The following is a 17,856-nucleotide window of genomic DNA, read 5'->3' on the forward strand; positions in this document are numbered from 1 at the left end:
CCCAAAAAAAAAAAAAAAAAAAAAAAAAAAAAAACGAAACAGGAAAGGAAAAAACCCTAAAAAACCTCACTTGCTGCGTGGTTAGATCTAAAGAACTTATTAGTAGTTGTTCATATGGTGCCCAACAGATGTCACTATATTGCCCTCAAAAATTTAAAATATCCTGTGAATTGATGCATCGTCTGCAAACTGTGGCTCTTTGGAATCAAGAGTGATTAATAAAAGGATTGATACCTGTGAATTGATAAGGCTCAGTTTGTAGTTAGGTAGCATGAACTTGCTGGATGTTCACAGCTCTGTCTTTCTATGCTGCTCGGCAGCTTAAGGCCAAAAGCAAACTAAGTAGGGGCACATGGGGCTCGGTCGATTAAGCGTCAGCCTTCAGCTCATGAGTTTGAGCCCTGCTTTGGGCTCTCTGTGTCAGCACAGAGCCTGCTTTGGATCCTCTGTCACCCTCTCTCGCTGTGCCTCTCCTGCGCTCTCTCTCTGAAAAGTAAATAAACATTAAAATAATTTTTTTAAAGGTAAACTGAGTAGACTGTCAGGGAAATCCAGTTGTGGAGGAAAGGATTCAAGGCTAGGATGAAGTCCCTGTTTTGGAAGAAGTAAAATTCTGCTCCTATGGCAGGCAATCCACATCCAGAGACAACATGACCTAGTTAGAGTAAATGCCATTGTTTCCTGTTGATTGTCTTTTTTGTTAGTTAGAGCTCTGACTTCAAGCACAATATAAAGTTCCCTTGAAAATGCAAAGTGTAGCCTATGATTCTAGGTATTGCTGTATATCTCCATATGTAGCTCCTCATTTTACCTTCCAGTTGCCATTTCCTTTTTATTCTTTACATGCATCCTGTTCCCTTTTTCTACCATTTGTCTTAACTCAAAGCTTTCCTCCTTCTAGGCAGAGTTAAGTGTGTCTCCTCTTGTGCTGTCAGAGTTTACTATCTATATTTCTGTAACAGCATTTATCCCACTATAATGCAATTGATTATCTGAGCTCTCGGTTTTAGGAACTGTGTCATAATCGTATTTTGTATCCCCAGTGTTAGGTATGATTCCTGGCCTACAGTAAATGCTCAATAAACATTGGATGGATGAAAAGGTCCTGAATATTCCAGGATATCATTCTCCCATATAATGGCTGGCTAAATCAATCTTGAAGTGGCTGAATACATGAGGATGGTCACTCAGTGTTTATCAAAACTTTAGGAAGTATATGTAGAAGAACAGGTGTCCCAAAGCCCCCAGATGTTACATTTAGCTGTCTCTTCTTTTAACAGGATCTTCTAGATGACTGGGCAAGTAAGGGAAGTTTGGTGGAGGAAATCAATTGTAAAGGCACTTCTTTAGAGAATCTCATCATGGAGATCACAGCACCTGATTCCCAAGCCAAGACAGGTGAGTGCAGGTTCTTAAAAAACGTAGTGAATAAACATCATTCTTTGCTTTGGCCTGTGGTTACAACCCCTTATTTATTAAAAGTCAGAATCAAGGTTGGGTATGAAAACAAAGGGGAGTGGTCCACAAAGCAGTCTCCCCTTCAGCCTGGTCTGTTTCCCATTTGCTATATATATCATTTCTCCGTTTTGCAGAATTCCTTCCTATGATGGGAAAAACTAAAGAGACTAGTTGGCCTAAATGAAGAGAGAAGGGTTAAGATGGGATTTTTATTTTGACAAATTTTCACTCTCTTAAACATGTGAATGGACGGTTGTGCATTATCTTTAAATTGGAGTCAGTCCTGGAGGGTATTAGCTTGATCTCTTGAGAGAGACACAGCATTTAGGGGTCAGTGTCGACAGACCAAAGACTGCCACACTTCTTGGAAGTGGACACAAAGATTGTGCCCAGGTGTTTGAATAATCTCTGGCTGCAAGTAAAGTCTTTCAAACAAATTCATGAGCTCACAGTCACTTTCTGGTTGTTAATTGGGATCTCATAGGTTTTATTACCAAACTGTTAGTGCACACCTACAGTCACTTACATAGCAAGAGAAAAGTTTATTTTTTCCTCTTGAGAATGGCTGCTTTTCTTTTGGAGTGTAAAGATCTCTTGGAACTACCCAGAAATGACAACATTTTAGGGAATTAGTGCTTCTTATATTCCAACACATGAAACCTCTAAGTCAGCAACTTATTAGTGTGTGACTACATCAGGAGTCAGCAAGCTTTTTCTTAAAGGACCATGTAGTAAATACTTTAGGCTTGTGAGCCATTATGGTCTCTGTCACACTACACATCTCTGCCATTGTAGCACAAAAACAGTTGTAGACAATATATAGGTAAATGGGCGTGGCTGTGTTCAAATAAAACCTTATAAACAGGCAGAGGGCCAGATTTGGCCAGTATACTTTTCTCACTTCTAGACTAGATTGGTGGTTTTTCAAATGTTTTACAGCCTTAGAGTCTTTTTAAATATAATATCTAATCGAACTCCTCGATATAAAACAATACAAATGATATTTTGGTGGCATAAATTTCCCTTATAAGTAAATTTATGTCATTTATCTATTATGCAATCCAATCCACCGGTGAGAATATTGAGACTATCTTAGGGAATATAAAAATTTGAAAAAGGATTTTTGGATGACAACTTTGTTATCTGACTTATTTCTCAATTTTGTTTGCTTGTATCATATCCAGAAATGATGAACAACTGTTTTAAAAGGTTCACCTTATAGTCTCAGAACACTTGTCAGTTAAGCTGAACTAGAAGCTTGAAAGTGATGTAATAAATTCTTGTTAACAGGGTTCTACCCTAATGAAACCCTGATTTAAGTAGATGCACCACAGCCTTCTTTGTCATTTTCTTTAATGTAGCACATCCATCCCATAAGTTTTTTTTCTTTGTATGAGGGGATGTGTAAGTTTGACTGTGGTAAAGTCCTGGCAAAGAGCTATAGCTTTTCTAATCAGTGACCCTCAAAAAGAAGTGTAAATACATGCAGAGAGGTACAGGAGCTACTTTATTATCTTTATTTATTCTCTACTGAGAGCAGTATAAATTGGTTGTATCTAGTAGGTTAAGATGTGGTGTTCAACGTAATTGAACATGCATGTTTTGTTGCCATTTCTAAGTGGTTAGAAATATATTCTGAATATTATACTTAAACCAAACATTTACAGAGTCCCTAAAGCGCCTCCTTAGGTGCTTTGAAAATCACTAGTCTGAATGTTTTCACAGTTCTCTTCTAACTCTGAAAAGTCCTGAATATTCCAGTGGCTCCTTTTGTCTTATAAAGTGCTTTCATATGCACTACCTCACTACCTCTCTCTAGTTAACTCCATGAGAGCTAACAGGATAGCTAGTATTATCTTCATATCCTGGAGAAGACACTGAGGTCTGTCCATAGACCAAGGCTCACATACCAAGTTGGTGACAGTCTCGGCTAGGACCCTCTCTCCTAATTAATTTCTAGTCCAGAGTCTTTTTTGGCCATCACTGTACTGCAATGGAATATGATCTTTCTGTTGATCCATTTTTTTTCATTGAAAATACAATAATATTAACATTTAAAAGTTTTATAATTAACTATTTTTAATAAATACCTTATGTATAACTTTTTCTAAAGAAATCAGTGCACGAGTTTTATTCTGACCTTTTAATGTAACATTGTATCATGAATATTCTTCACATTTCTGTATAATCTTTATAATCACTGATCTGTTTTTTATTTAACTTGGGACACTCCTGAAGTACAAGGAATCAACTTGGGGAGAACATTGTAGTTAGAAACAGAACCAAAAGCAGAATTTATTGGAATGCTTATGAACCAGATTTATTGGCACTTAGAATTTCTGGTGGGGAAGGGAGCAGAAAATCATGAAAGAAAAGACAGAATCTTCCGTTTGAAGCAATATAAGAAGGCCTTGTTTTAATATCTTTATTAAAAGAATGCCACTTTTTATTTCCTTAATTATACTTATTGTTCATTTTTATTATGTTGAAGGACATTGATGCTAAAGTTTAGCCTTTTGGCTTTATTATAAATCCTCATTCCAGAGCACAGCAGACATCACAGCTATTCTAAAGACTTCATCATTTACCAAAACTTGCTTCGCAAAATTATAACAGAGTCCAAAGAATACTAGTTGGAGATTGAGGAAGGGAATTCGGGTTTCCTTTAGAAGGGGTTAGAAGCCTTCTATCTTCTGCCTACCGCTCGATAGCCAAAACAGCAGAGTTGTTGTCTGGCAGCTAAAATGATTTGTCTCCTTCCATGAGTATGTTGTCTTGTGCTGTGTTAACCTCCTGGTACCTGAGCTCAAAGTGAGTGCCAGAGAACAAATTCAGTGCCTGTATGTATTCCTAACACAAGTTTGTCTTGCCCTGTTTGTCTCCCTGTCCTTCTGCTCAGGTTCCATACTGCCCTCTGTAGGAAGCTCTGTAGGCAGTGTAAACGGATACCACACCTGCAAAGGTGAGAATGCCTCTTTGTTGGATGTGTTAGGACAGTGTTCGAGTTGGCATCTGTGTATGTTTCTGTATGTGTGAAAGAACCGCTGCCAGGATGGGTATGAGGGTTAAAAAAAAATCTGGGGAGAAGCCACTGTGACCTTTCTTTGCTAGCTTGCTAAAGGCTAAACAGGTTGGCAGCCAGTGAAATAAAGGTACTAGGAAATAAATCACACCACTAGAGAAGAGCAAGAAGAAAAAGACCTTAAAAAAAATGTGAATCTTTGAGTCATAAAGAAGCCACATTAGAGGTGGTCTAGTCTAGCCTTCAGCCTCTTGGCCCCATGTCTTCTCTGTAGTTTGGAGAAGAGGGAGCAGAAGAATGCCCCCAAATCCTTCACTGCCTTCACTTCTGCATTTCCCAAGTTTATTTAGCATTTCCTTTGTACATCTGAACACCTAATGTCAAAATCCAAAAGCAGATTAATGAAAGCTCTTTTGCTTTGTATATGTAAACAAGAACTTTTATGTAATTTAGCAGGAACAGAATCTCTAGTTCACTGGGAGGAATAGGAGAGACGCCTGATCCTGATGAGTAACTTAGCATGAGGAGCTCAGGAGGACACTTGGAGAGCTACTCCCAATCTGATTCCTGTTTCTGTGATGCTAGATCTGACGGAGATCCAGTGTGACATGTCAGATGTAAACTTGAAATATGAGAAACTGGGTGGAGTGCTTCGGGAACACCAGGAAAGCCTTCAAGCTGTCCTCAGCAGAATGCAGGAAGTTCAGAAGGAGGCAGGCTCAGTGCTGCAGTGGCTGGAATCAAAAGAGGAAGTCCTGAAAGCCATGGATACCTCTTCATCTCCAACCAAGCCGGAAACAGTGAGAGCCCAAGCTGAATCTAACAAGGTACTATGTAACATTAGCTGTATCCCAAACACTAAGAGGAAGGGGCTGTTGTACCGATGTTCCTGCCTGAGCCTGGGATTTGAGAGTGAGACATGACCATCCACCCAGGCCATTGGAGCTCTTTCAAATGATTAATATGCCTAAACTCTCCCAGAGAATTTTCTTACCTATGAAGTTAGAAATTATTATAAATAAGATTCAGGAACAAAACCAGATCTGCTTACAGAAAGAGAATATCCCTCCTCAGAAGCATCAACTCACTAAGAATGGGATCTGGTTTTCAGTATGATGCTGTAAGCCAAACCATTCTCATCAAAGCCCTTTTTCAACTCCTGGGAGATTTAAATATAGCATTAATTGCAGTTCATTCTTCAGGTTGGCATGTAGGACTCAGAAAAATACAAGAAGAAATAAGACCATATGGAAAATCCTATAAAAAAATTTTTTTTGCCAAAATTTCTTATATTCTAATTGGGCATAGCATGCCATCTCCTCCAACTACATAAATGTCCTTGGCATTGACGTTGTCATCATCACCATCATATCTGACACTTTTTGTGCATGGGGTTTAATAATTCCCTTTTACTGAGTTCTACCAATGTGTTGTCCATAAAAATCCTGCTGCTTAGATTTTCTTTTTTTTTTTTTAAGTTTTTTTTTTTTTAATGTTTTATTTATTTCTAGGAGAGAGAGAGAGACAGCGTGAGCAGGGAAGGGTCAGAGAGAGAGGGAGTCACAGACTGAAACAGGCTCCAGGCTCTGAGCTGGCAGTCAGCACAGAGCCCGACGCAGGGCTCGAACCCACGAACCGCGAGATCATGACCTAAGCGAAAGTCGGACGCTTAACCGACTAAGCCACCCAGGCGCCCCAGATTTTCATTTTAAAGTAAAAATTGAAGCAGAAATGTTAAGTATCTTGAAATCACAAAACAAGTCACTGATAGAATCAGAAGTAGAGCCTATAATTGCAACCCAGTCTTCTAGTCCTTTCCTATACACACACAGATTTCTTTCCTGTCCAGAAATCTCATGGCATCCCTGATATTTTCTCTCCTAGGCCTTTCTGGCTGAATTGGAACAGAATTCTCCAAAAATCCAAAAAGTAAAGGAAGCCCTGGCTGGGTTACTGATGACATATCCTAACTCACAAGAAGCAGAAAACTGGAAGGAAATGCAAGAGGAACTCAGTAAGTTATCACAGGGATGTTGCAGATTCACTAAATTTCTTGTCCTCAAAGCAAATATAGAATTTCAGCACATCCTATAAAGCAGGACTTATTTTTTTTAGTTTATTTTCAGAAGCAAGCAAGAGGCCCAAATGGGGTTAGAGATTGAATCTGATTAGGGAAATGATCTAGAGACTCTACTCACAGTGTCAGAAATTTGGCTTTCTTGGGCAAGTCAACCTGACAGTCTGTTTTAAAGAGAGCATTGGTGATAAGAATGGGAAATAATCTGTTCACTGTAAGGATTAGGTGAATTATGCTGCATTTGTGATACTGAACTGTAAATGATGTTGGTAAATGTTTATTGGTGTGCAAAAAAACATTGGCATGAAAGATGTTTATAATATAGTAAGAATTAAAAAAACAGGCTATAAAATAATCTGTGTATTGTATAAAATATACATGAATTCATGTCTGTGTGTGTGTATGTAGTTCTGTGCAGTTTTATCTCATGTATAGTTTCATATAGCCACTACCACAATCAAGTACAGAACTGTATTACTTTAGTTAAAATTAAACGAAGGTTATTTTTAACTTAAAAAACTTTAATGCTGTAGGGGTCATTTCCTGTAGTTGGTTAGGAACATAACTTAAGGATAAGGCCAGTAGTGCCTGGTGAGCGTAAAGGAACATATTCTCTCATTTCCCCTCTACAGATTCCCGATGGGAAAGGGCCACCGAAGTGACCATGGCCCGGCAAAAGCAGCTGGAGGAATCTGCAAATCATCTGGCCAGCTTCCAGGCTGCAGAGTCCCAGCTCCGTCCCTGGCTGATGGAGAAGGAACTGATGATGGGCGTGCTGGGCCCCCTGTCTATTGACCCTAACATGCTGACAGCACAAAAGCAGCAGGTCCAGGTGAGCCACAAAGCTTACTGCTTTAAGCAAAGAAATGGGAATCACGTGAATCTGGATTTGAATGCTGTTGTCAACATGTAGATTTCAAATGACCCTGGACAAGTCACTTAACCTTCCAGTGTCTCAGTTTCCTTGTTTGTTTGTTTTTTAATGTTTTTTATTTATTTCTGAGAGAGAGACAGCATGAGCAGAGGAGGGTCAGAGAGAGAGGGAGACACAGAATCAGAAACAGGTTCCAGGCTCTGAGCTGTCTGGCAGCACAGAGCTCGACGCGGGGCTGGAACCCATGAACCATGAGATCATGACCTGACCCAAAGTTGGACGCTTAACTGACTGAGCCACCCAGGCGCCCTACAGTTTCCTTGGTTTAAATGAGATGTTTGTAAGGGCTTTATCACATTGTCTGACAGGGACACCTGCGTGGCTCAGTCGGTTAAGTGTCCAACTTCAGCTCAGGTCATGATCTCACAGCTTGTGGGTTGGAGCCCTGTGTCGGGCNTATTTTTTAAAAGGTAAACAGTCAATAACTATATTATTAATATCATTAACAGTGGCAGTAAGATGAATGGATGTGACTATATTGTAGAATCGTATTTTACTTTTTTTTTTTAATGTTTTATTTTTTGAGAGAGAGAGAGAGACCACGTGAGCAGGGGAGGGTCAGAGAGAGAGGGAGGCACAGAATCTGAAGACAGGCTCCAGGCTCTGAAATGTCAGTACAGAGCCTGATGGGGGGCTCGATCTCACGAACCGTGAGATCATGACCTGAGCCGAAGTTGGACACTTAACCGACTGAGCCACCCAAGTGCCCCTGATCGTATTTTACTTTTAATCCCCAGTGGCAGTGATTGTATTACTTAATGTAATGTCTTATATCTGCTGGCTTCATTTAAAGACTTTCTGTTGCTCAAACCTCAAGAAAAAAACTGATTTAAGTACCTACCATTATAGAAATTTAGGTTGGCCAAGGGGCGCCTGGGTGGCTCAGTTGGTTTAGTGTCTGACTCTTGATTTTGGCTTGGGTCATGATCTCAGAGTTTTTTGGTTCAAGCCCTGCATTGGGCTCTGTGCTGACAATGAGGAGCCTGTCTCTCTCTCTTTGCCCCTCGCCCGTTCACACACACACTCTCTTTCTCTCTCAAAATAAATAAATATTTAAAGAAACTGTTTAATAGAAATTTAGGTTGGCTAAATACATCATTTCTAATGAAATCATTCAGAGAACATTTTTTCTTCTTCTTCCTCTTCTCCTTTTTCTTCTTCTCCTCCTTTTTCTTCTTCTCCTCCTTCTCCCCCTTCATTTTTGTAAGCACCCGAGAATCTTTTCTTGTTCTATATCCTCTTCCAAACTTGTTCCATTTCTTCTTACCTTCCACCACATTCCCTAAATTAGGACCTAAGAGTAGTATTTGAAGGGACTGTTTCTTTTAGCTCCCTATTGCAGTGGTTTTCAGACTATTTGGTCTCAACTGTTTATACTCTTAAAAATTATTGAGGACCCCCAAAGAACTTGTGTTTAACTATTGGTATCTATTAATATTTACTATATTAAAACACTGAGGAATTTAAAAAATATGTATTTGTTGGGGTGCCTGAGTGGCTCAGTCTATTAAGTATCTGACTTTGGCTCAGGTCATGATCTCACAATTGATGGGTTTGAGCCCTGCACTGTCAGTACAGAGCCTGCTTGGGATTCTCTCTCTCTCCTTCTTTCTCTGCCCCTCCCCCATGGGCTTACTCTCTTGCTCTCTCTCAAAAATAAATGAATAAACTTAAAAAAATAAATATTTAAAATATATATGGTACTTATTAATTAATTTTAAATAATATTGGGAAAGCCATAACATTAACATAAGTGACATATTTATTTTTTATGAAAAATAACACTATCTGAACATAAGAACTTTAATGAGAGAGATCTTGTTTTATGGCTCTACAAATCTCTTTGATGTCTGGATGAATAGAACATTCTCATAGATTTTCATATCTGCTTCTGCATTTTAATCTATTCCAATACCAGATGTCATGTAGCTTAAGGAAAACTCTACTGAATATTCATGAGAGAAAAGTTATAAAAGGCAAATAATATCTTAGTTATTATGAAAATAGTTTTGACCTCATGGACCCTATGAAAGGTCCTAGGGACTCTTGAGGACTGTTGGAGAATACTTTGAGAATTGCTTTTCTAATCCTTTTCCATTCTAAATGCTACTACCCTTGGTAGGTTTGATCTCAGGCCTAGACTATCGCAACAGCCTACTAATGGGCTTCTTTGTCTAGTGCATCCTTTACACAGTTACCAAATTATCTCCTTAACTCACATATCTAAATACGTGAAAATGCTCCACTGGCTTGTGGCTGCCTATTGAATAAAGTCCAAGTACCTGCTCAGTGTTGTATATAAGGCTTTCCACTTTCTGATCCCAGTTTGTCTTGCCAGCCTCCTTTCTCACTCTTCCCGCATCTACCTAGGTTTTGTGCCACGCCAGGTAACTTTTCCTTTCCTTGAACACACCATACTCTCACAACTCTGTGCCTTTGCTAATCCTAGGCACTCTCCCTGAAATGCCCCTCACCAGTCTGACTCTGCCCACTAGGAGAATTCCTTTATTTCATCCTCTGCAAAGCCCTCCTGATTTCCCTCTTCTGCTTTTGTCATCCTCCACAGAATTAATCATCTTATTTCTTCCTTTCACAGTGCCTTGTTCACATCAGTGTTTATTGTTTTTACTTTTTTCTATATTCTGCTATAGTTCATTGTTTACACATCTGTTATTCCTTAAAGTCCTGTCTTATTTATTTTTATATAGTGTAAGTGGTGAATACTTTCCATAAGTTATCTTATTTAATCCTTAAAATAGCCAAGATGAGTACTTCCTCTCCTCATTTTATAGATAAGTAAGCTGAGATTTGAAGAACTTCAAAAATTTGCCTAAGGTTATATATACAGCTAGTGAGTGAGAGAGTAAGAATTTGAACTCAAGCAGTATGACTCCAGAGCCTGTAATCCTAACCTCTTTGCTGAGTGAAATAAGGGATAGAAAAGAGTAAAAAGACATGCTACTTGCTTTGAAGAAGCTCATTATCTAATTGTGCTGTGTTGTAATATACAGATTGTTTGTGCTGTTGGAATTCCAAGAAAGAAACTAGGAAAAACAGAGGTATTGAGAGTTGAAATGGCAAGCCCAGCCAGAGGTATAGCTATCTGGCTCAGGGACCCCCAGTTCCAGATGTGCAATTCAGCAATTCAGAAGCCTAGGTTTTGTCTTGCACAGCTGATGAGTGCCAATCCAGAAAACAAGGCCAACCTTAGTAGCTGATGTTGAAACAGAGTACGACAAGTAAGGAAAAGAAATAGAATAGGTGCAATCAATGACCCTTGCAAAACAAGTTTTTATTAAGCAGTTGTTGTTATAAGTGATACTGCATTTTCCTAGCAGCCTGGTCCTTGGAGTTTTCTGGTTTATTTTCCAAAGGAGTTGGCACTACTTGGCACAATCCAAAATCAGTTTTTGTTTTGACACTTTTCAGATCTGTCTTTTCTCTCTAAACATCTTGATGTCGTTTCTATTACAGTTTATGCTGAAGGAATTTGAAACACGCAGGCAACAGCATGAGCAACTGAACGAGGCAGCTCAGGGCATCCTAACAGGCCCTGGAGATGTCTCTCCGTCCACCAGCCAAGTACAGAAAGAACTCCAGAGCATCAATCAGAAGTGGATTGAGCTTACTGACAAACTCAATTCCCGTTCCAGCCAAATTGACCAAGCTATTGTCAAAAGCACCCAGTACCAAGAACTGCTTCAGAACTTATCAGAGAAGGTAAAGGCAGTTGGACAGCGACTAAGTAGCCAGTCAGCCATCAGCACCCAGCCTGAGGCCGTAAAGCAGCAACTGGAGGAGACCAGTGAGATTCGATCAGATGTGGAGCAGTTAGACCATGAGATTAAGGAGGCGCAGACACTTTGTGATGAGCTCTCAGTACTCATTGGGGAGCAGTACCTCAAGGATGAACTGAAGAAGCGTTTGGAGACAGTTGCCCTGCCTCTTCAAGGTTTAGAAGACCTTGCAGGTAAGTTAGGGTACAAAACACACTGCTGATGTTAGTGGCAAGCCCAAAGATTGCGTTCATGATAGTCCCAAGAATCTAGGGTGACCTGTAAGCAGCTTTTGGACTCACACTAGTGTTACCCTATGCCTTTGTCCAGCTCCAGTGAGAAGTGCTGTTGTCATCACACATTGGCTGAGCACTAGCAATATGGAAAGCTGTGTATAGCATCATCCTAGAGATAAGAGCACCAATATCAATTTTGTCAGCAGGTAGAGATTCATCCTCATGGAGGTACTTATAGGTTGGGTTACACACATACTTTCACTAATACTTATTTATACCACGCACGTGCATACACACCCTTATACCATATTACAGAATTAGAACATGTTCAGGATTGTTTATGATGGCCTTGTACCAGAAGAATTTTGTCATCAATTTGTTGCCTTTCTCTAGAAATGTTTATAGCTTGATATTTATCAGCTTAGATGTAAAAGTTTACTTCTGTTACTCAGATGACCTTACAAGGTTGGTGTGAGGATTAAATCAGATCTAGTGTATGAAGGAGACTAGCTGTGTGGTGCGTTTGTGGCAGACCCTCAGTTAACATGTCTCCTTTCCCCTAAGATTTGACCATATACTCTCAGCAAATATTTTAAGTGCCATGTCCAGATTTGATTGGTTTAAACTTGATTTTCTCATTTCAGCTGACCGCATGAACAGACTCCAGGCAGCTCTTGCCAGCACCCAGCAGTTCCAGCAAATGTTTGATGAGCTGAGAACCTGGTTGGATGACAAACAAAGCCAGCAAGCAAAAAATTGCCCAATTTCTGCAAAATTGGAGCGGCTACAGTCTCAGCTACAGGAGAATGAAGAGTTTCAGAAGAGCCTTAACCAACACAGTGGCTCCTATGAGGTGATTGTGGCTGAGGGAGAATCTCTGCTTCTTTCTGTACCTCCTGGAGAAGAGAAGAAGACTTTACAAAACCAGTTGGTTGAGCTCAAAAGCCACTGGGAAGAGCTTAGTAAAAAAACTGCAGACAGACAATCCAGGCTCAAGGACTGTATGCAGAAAGCTCAGAAATATCAGTGGCATGTGGAAGACCTTGTGCCATGGATAGAAGATTGTAAGGTCAAGATGTCTGACTTGCAGGTCACTCTGGACCCCGTGCAGCTCGAGTCCAATCTTCTGAGATCAAAGGCTATGCTGAGTGAGGTGGAAAAGCGCCGCTCCCTGCTAGAAATACTGAACAGTGCTGCTGACATTCTGATCAATTCTTCAGAAACAGATGAAGATGACATCCGGGATGAGAAGGCTGGGATCAACCAGAACATGGATTCCATTACAGAGGAACTACAGGCCAAAACAGGGTCTCTTGAAGAAATGACTCAGAGGCTCAAGGAGTTCCAGGAAAGCTTTAAGAATATTGAAAAAAAGGTTGAAGGGGCCAAACACCAACTTGAGATCTTTGATGCTCTAGGCTCTCAAGCCTGTAGCAACAAGAACCTGGAGAAGCTAAGAGCTCAACAGGAAGTGCTGCAGACCCTGGAGCCACAGGTAGACTATCTGAGGAACTTCACCCAGGGCCTGGTAGAAGATGCCCCAGATGGATCTGATGCTTCCCAGCTTCTTCATCAAGCCGAGGTCACCCAGCAAGAGTTCCTGGAAGTAAAGCAAAGAGTGAACAGCAGTTGCATGACAATGGAAAACAAGCTGGAGGGGATTGGTCAGTTTCACTGCCGAGTCCGAGAGATGTTTTCTCAGCTGGCAGATCTGGACGATGAGCTAGATGGCATGGGTGCCATCGGCAGAGACACTGATAGCCTCCAGTCTCAAATTGAGGATGTGCGGCTATTCCTTAACAAAATTCAAGCCCTCAGGTTAGACATTGAGGCCTCTGAAGCAGAGTGTCGGCAAATGCTGGAGGAAGAGGGGACTCTGGACTTGCTGGGTCTCAAGAGGGAGCTCGAAGCCCTGAACAAGCAGTGTGGCAAACTGACAGAGAGAAGCAGAGCTCGCCAGGAGCAGCTAGAGCTGACGCTGGGCCGTGTGGAGGACTTTTACAGGAAGCTGAAAGCCCTCAATGACATGACCACGGCGGCAGAGGAGGGGGAGGCCCTCCAGTGGGTCGTGGGGACCGAAGTGGACCTCATCAACCAACAATTAGCAGATTTTAAGGTAAGCCTTGCCCTTGTTTTTTTATCCTTTGCCTTCAGTTATGTGTATTTCTTTTCCTATAACTTGGAAACCCATTGTATATTCATCTTAACTTTTGTCCCTGGAGTCGCTACTCACTTCCGTCACCATCAAAGCACACTGTCTGGAGACTAAACAGTCTTTCACATTCTGGGCAATTGATTTGAACGTTTTTCTATTGTAATTTATTTCAGTGTTTACAACCAACTAAGGGTATAGAAAGAAATGTCTGAGTGTTACTGCTTACTCTGAGGATCTCCTTGTGATCTTTAACAGCAGCAAATGTTTCCCCAGGTCCCTGTTTTCCAGTTGAGATGTGGGAAATCATAAGATACATATGGGGTCATCTTCCTAAAGTGTTGATTTCTTTCCCTCCTAATTCAGGAGAAAGTTATTGATGCGTTATGAAATAAAATGCAAAATTCTCACAAATTATTGAGATAAAACATAACACTTTAAAGAAACTTCCCACTTAGAGCATGTGGGTAAGATGACACCCCAGGCCCCCAGGAGTACAAGTTCTTTACCTGAAGGAGAGTTTGAAAAGCCCTGACTGCAAACATGTTTTAACTCTTTGCCTGAGTCAGAATTTCCAGTCCTGAGATTTTGTGAGTCAAAATTAAAGGAACAGGGGAAGATAGGAGGAGTTGACAAAATCTCAAAAATGCGATTTTGCCATGTCAGGGGCTTGGGGCTTTCAGGACTGTGTGTTGGGTCATGGCTCTCAGGATGGGAGCCTTTCATCCTGAGTTTCCCCTGTTGTAAATGTCAAAAAGTGCCTTACGCCACTGCTGGAGACCGCTCTGCTGCTTTTCCTTCTTGGTGCACAGAGTGGATATGAAAAGGCTACTTCCAGCATTTTGTTTCCATCACTGGTGTTAATTATTCCCACCTACACAGTCATACTCCTGCGGTCAGAGTTCGTTTGTTCTCGAAAGCCCTTGCCTGTCAGTATTTTTTCAAGTAGAAACACATGTGGAGAGGAGGGATTGACACCGGTCAGAGCCCTGCAGTCCTGAGAAAAGTTACAAGATTTGAGGGCAGAAGGATGGCTGTTTCAGAAGCATCTCCAGCTTAGGAGATGTTCAGCTCTGAAGTGGGACATTGGCTGAAGACCCTCCTTACAGTGTTTGGAGACAGTGCAGTTTGGAGCAACAAGTCATCATTTTGGGGATTCTCGGGGACCCAAATAAGGAGAGGATAGGGAGGGAAGATTCAAACCCATGAGCACACACGTTTTCCTTTAGAAACTTCCGCACCTCCATTCCAGTGGCAGGTGGCCTTTCTTGCTTTGTCACATGTGTTTTTCTTGGCTTTGCCGTTGTAAGCACCTTGAAAGCAGAGACTGTCTTCTACAGGCTCCGGGTTACTTAGAATTAACTGTCTGGCCAACCAAATGAATTTCTTAGAAAACGGAAGCTCATCCCTTTGGGCTCCAAAATAGTTGTGTCAAACTAGATTCTGGTTTACATCGGAATTATTTTAAATTTTATTTGCCTAATCTTTTAAACACTATGTTGTACATAAGTTTTTCTTTATAAGTGCAGGTTAACGTTATTAAAAAGATGGTATTATTCTCTGTGATGGTGATATCCTCAAGGATATTAGAGACATTTGGGGCTGCTTTATATTAAATGTTCCTAAATTACTGTGCAGTTTGTGTTGGGTACTGAAGTTCTTGTTTAGTGTCCCTTAGTGTATATGTATGTAGCTTCATTCCCCACCCCCCTTACCCTGATAGCAGGTATTATTTCTCACTGCAGTTACTTTTCACTGCTGTCATTGGGTCTGCCTTTAGCAGTCTGTGCCTTGCTTCTAATCGTCATTGAGCTAGAAAATGAAGTAAACAAGCCTGCTAAAATTGCATTAAGTACAAGCTAGAATTAAAAAAAAAAAAGAGTCCATAGGCAGGAATATATTAGCGTTTGGATTTGAGGACAGCTGATCGTTTCCTTTTCAGTTAATCCTTAATTGCTAGAAACTTTCTGAATTTTCACATAGCTGGAAGATTAAGATTAAGAAATTATTGGACGTTACCGTATTTTATTTGTATCCTAGTATGTAGCCTAGAAATGCTCAGAGTTCAGCGTCTGCTTAGTTGTTCGTTATAGCATCCTTGTTTCACTGATTTCTAATAAGCCTCCTACCACCAATACTCTGTCTGGATGTGAAGGCTGGTCACGGGCAAAGTGTGTTTCTCTCCAGTGTTAAAATGCAAGACTGGAAGAAGAGAGAGAAAGAGGGTGGTGAACTTGTGTGCCCTGTGTGTCTCCTCCTCAAGTTGGGGGTACAAATCAGAAGCCTGGCTCCACAGGTCCGCCTTATAAAGTCAAAGACTTTGGGAAGAGTTTTGCCTCCTCCCAGCAAAGGCGTTTGTTTGGTCAGGAGGGGAGGAGCAGGCTCCTGGCTCTGCTCAAGCTGAGCTCATGGGAAGTGAAAACAATGGGAGGGGAAAAGCTCTGTGTGTCAGCTCCACGGTCCCCCTAAGGCTGAGTAGAGGGAAGGTCTCTTTGGACCCATTCTGAGGACTGAGTCATTTTTGTGTTTTGAGTGTTGAGTTCTGGGTTAATGAGCTATATAACCCAGCAGTGGATTAATCTTCCCTCATACTGGCAGCAGACCTGATTCATAAAGTGTGACTCTGCTTTCAGATTCAAAGTGTTTTTAATAAGGAAAAACCAGAGATGAAGATGAACATAAAAAACAGCATTAGCTTTAAGTTTTCAGCTTTTTTCCTTTTTTTTTTTTTTTTTAATGGAATCACCCTCTCAGCACAGAGTCTGCTGAAGAGAAGAGGATATGAGTCTCTGAGACACAAGTGTAGGATCTGCTGGGACGGGACTAATTCCACTGCAGATGGGCAGCATAGACCAATGAGTCAGTTCTGGGGACAGCCCCGGCTTACTTGTGACTGTGCAGTAGTGCTGAGAAATGCGTGGAGAGGCAGCTTGTGGGAAAAGTTATTTCCTCCCTAAATTAACGTGAAAAACTGAAAGTCATTATTCTTCAGAAAGGCTTTTACCTCAATTGCTTCTGAATAAATGATAGAATCTGGTCATCCAGGGAGGATCTGTCCGATGGGAAGAGAGTCCCCTTCCACTTTAAATAAGCAAAGACCTCAAACCTTCCTGCATTAGGCTTTATGGGGTTCAGCCATTCCAGAAATCTCAAATGAGAATATTGAGTATGTTTTCAGAAAACTTGGAGGAAAAGACATTGGCTAATCTCTTCAGAAAATTCAGTTTTCCTGAACAAGAGAGTCAGTGATTCTTTTTTTTTTTTTTTTAATGTATTTTATTTATTTCTGAGACAGAGAGAGGGAGAGCGCGCATGAGCAGGGGAGGGTCAGAGAGAGAGGGAGATACAGGCTTCGGGAGAGAATCCGAAGACAGGCTTCAGGCACTGAGCTAGCTGTCAGCACAGAGCCCGACGTGGGGCTCGAACCCACGAACCGTGAGATCATGACCTGAGCCGAAATTGGATGTTTAACCAACTGAGCCACCCAGGTGCCCCGAGAGTCAGTGCTTCTTGAGGAAAAGGAGTTGTATGTGCGTAACAGGACACTAACAAGAAAGGAGGGACCTCTATTTCACTGAAACTTAAGCCAAAGATCTGGTAACTCTGATGATAATAAGAGGCTTTCCTCATTTTGAAATTCCCTGTGCTAGTTTTATAAGTCAAGAATTGAAATCATTCTGAGTTTCAAACCAAGTCCCCCTTCCTCCTCCCTTCCTTGTACATACACCCGCCCAGGAACCACAGTGGCCTCTCAGTCAGGAAGTAGGCAGTGGTTTGGGCATTAAGAGCAGTATCTGGATGCCCTTCATGCACTCTGAGTTTGATGTGTATTTCTATATACTGTGTTTCGGGTCAGGCCTCAGACTCCGCCCTCTACTGCTCAGTGGTAAGAAAGAACAAGTGAGAAAAATGGAGACCTTTGTAGGATCCATAAGTTCTCACAGAAGTTCATTTCACTTAATGGTGCGTTGCAAGCACCCAAGTCTGTTGGTCTTCTCCTTCCTTGTCTTTGAGGCTGGGATGGCGGGATACAGGTAAGGCAGTGGGCTTCCTTAGGACTGTTCTCAGCCCTGTTTCAGGTTGCCCAGAGCCCAGGGTCAGGGATCACAAACTTCTAGCCTTTGTCTGAAGACCTCAGTATCCCACCATAACACCAGAACAAGAAAGCCCTGTAAACTTCTTTATTTGATTTGGGGGGGGG

At 41.2% G+C, this 17,856-nt stretch overlaps 1 protein-coding gene across 1 annotated transcript in view; it reads left to right on the forward strand.

The window, feature by feature from the left end:
• Positions 1 to 17,856, forward strand: part of MACF1 (microtubule actin crosslinking factor 1) — a 229,559-nt gene that overhangs the window by 136,577 nt on the left and 75,126 nt on the right. Inside the window, exons 50-56 of the mRNA XM_077753196.1 lie at positions 1,281 to 1,398; positions 4,358 to 4,420; positions 5,066 to 5,307; positions 6,365 to 6,494; positions 7,190 to 7,389; positions 10,966 to 11,461; positions 12,148 to 13,619. Of these exons, the coding sequence (XP_077609322.1) occupies positions 1,281 to 1,398; positions 4,358 to 4,420; positions 5,066 to 5,307; positions 6,365 to 6,494; positions 7,190 to 7,389; positions 10,966 to 11,461; positions 12,148 to 13,619 (2,721 nt within the window). The remainder of the gene's footprint in view (positions 1 to 1,280; positions 1,399 to 4,357; positions 4,421 to 5,065; positions 5,308 to 6,364; positions 6,495 to 7,189; positions 7,390 to 10,965; positions 11,462 to 12,147; positions 13,620 to 17,856) is intronic.

The sequence above is a fragment of the Crocuta crocuta genome, unplaced genomic scaffold (genome assembly GCF_008692635.1).
Source record: "Crocuta crocuta isolate KB4526 unplaced genomic scaffold, BGI_CrCroc_1.0 scaffold303, whole genome shotgun sequence".
Classification (NCBI taxonomy): domain Eukaryota; kingdom Metazoa; phylum Chordata; class Mammalia; order Carnivora; family Hyaenidae; genus Crocuta; species Crocuta crocuta.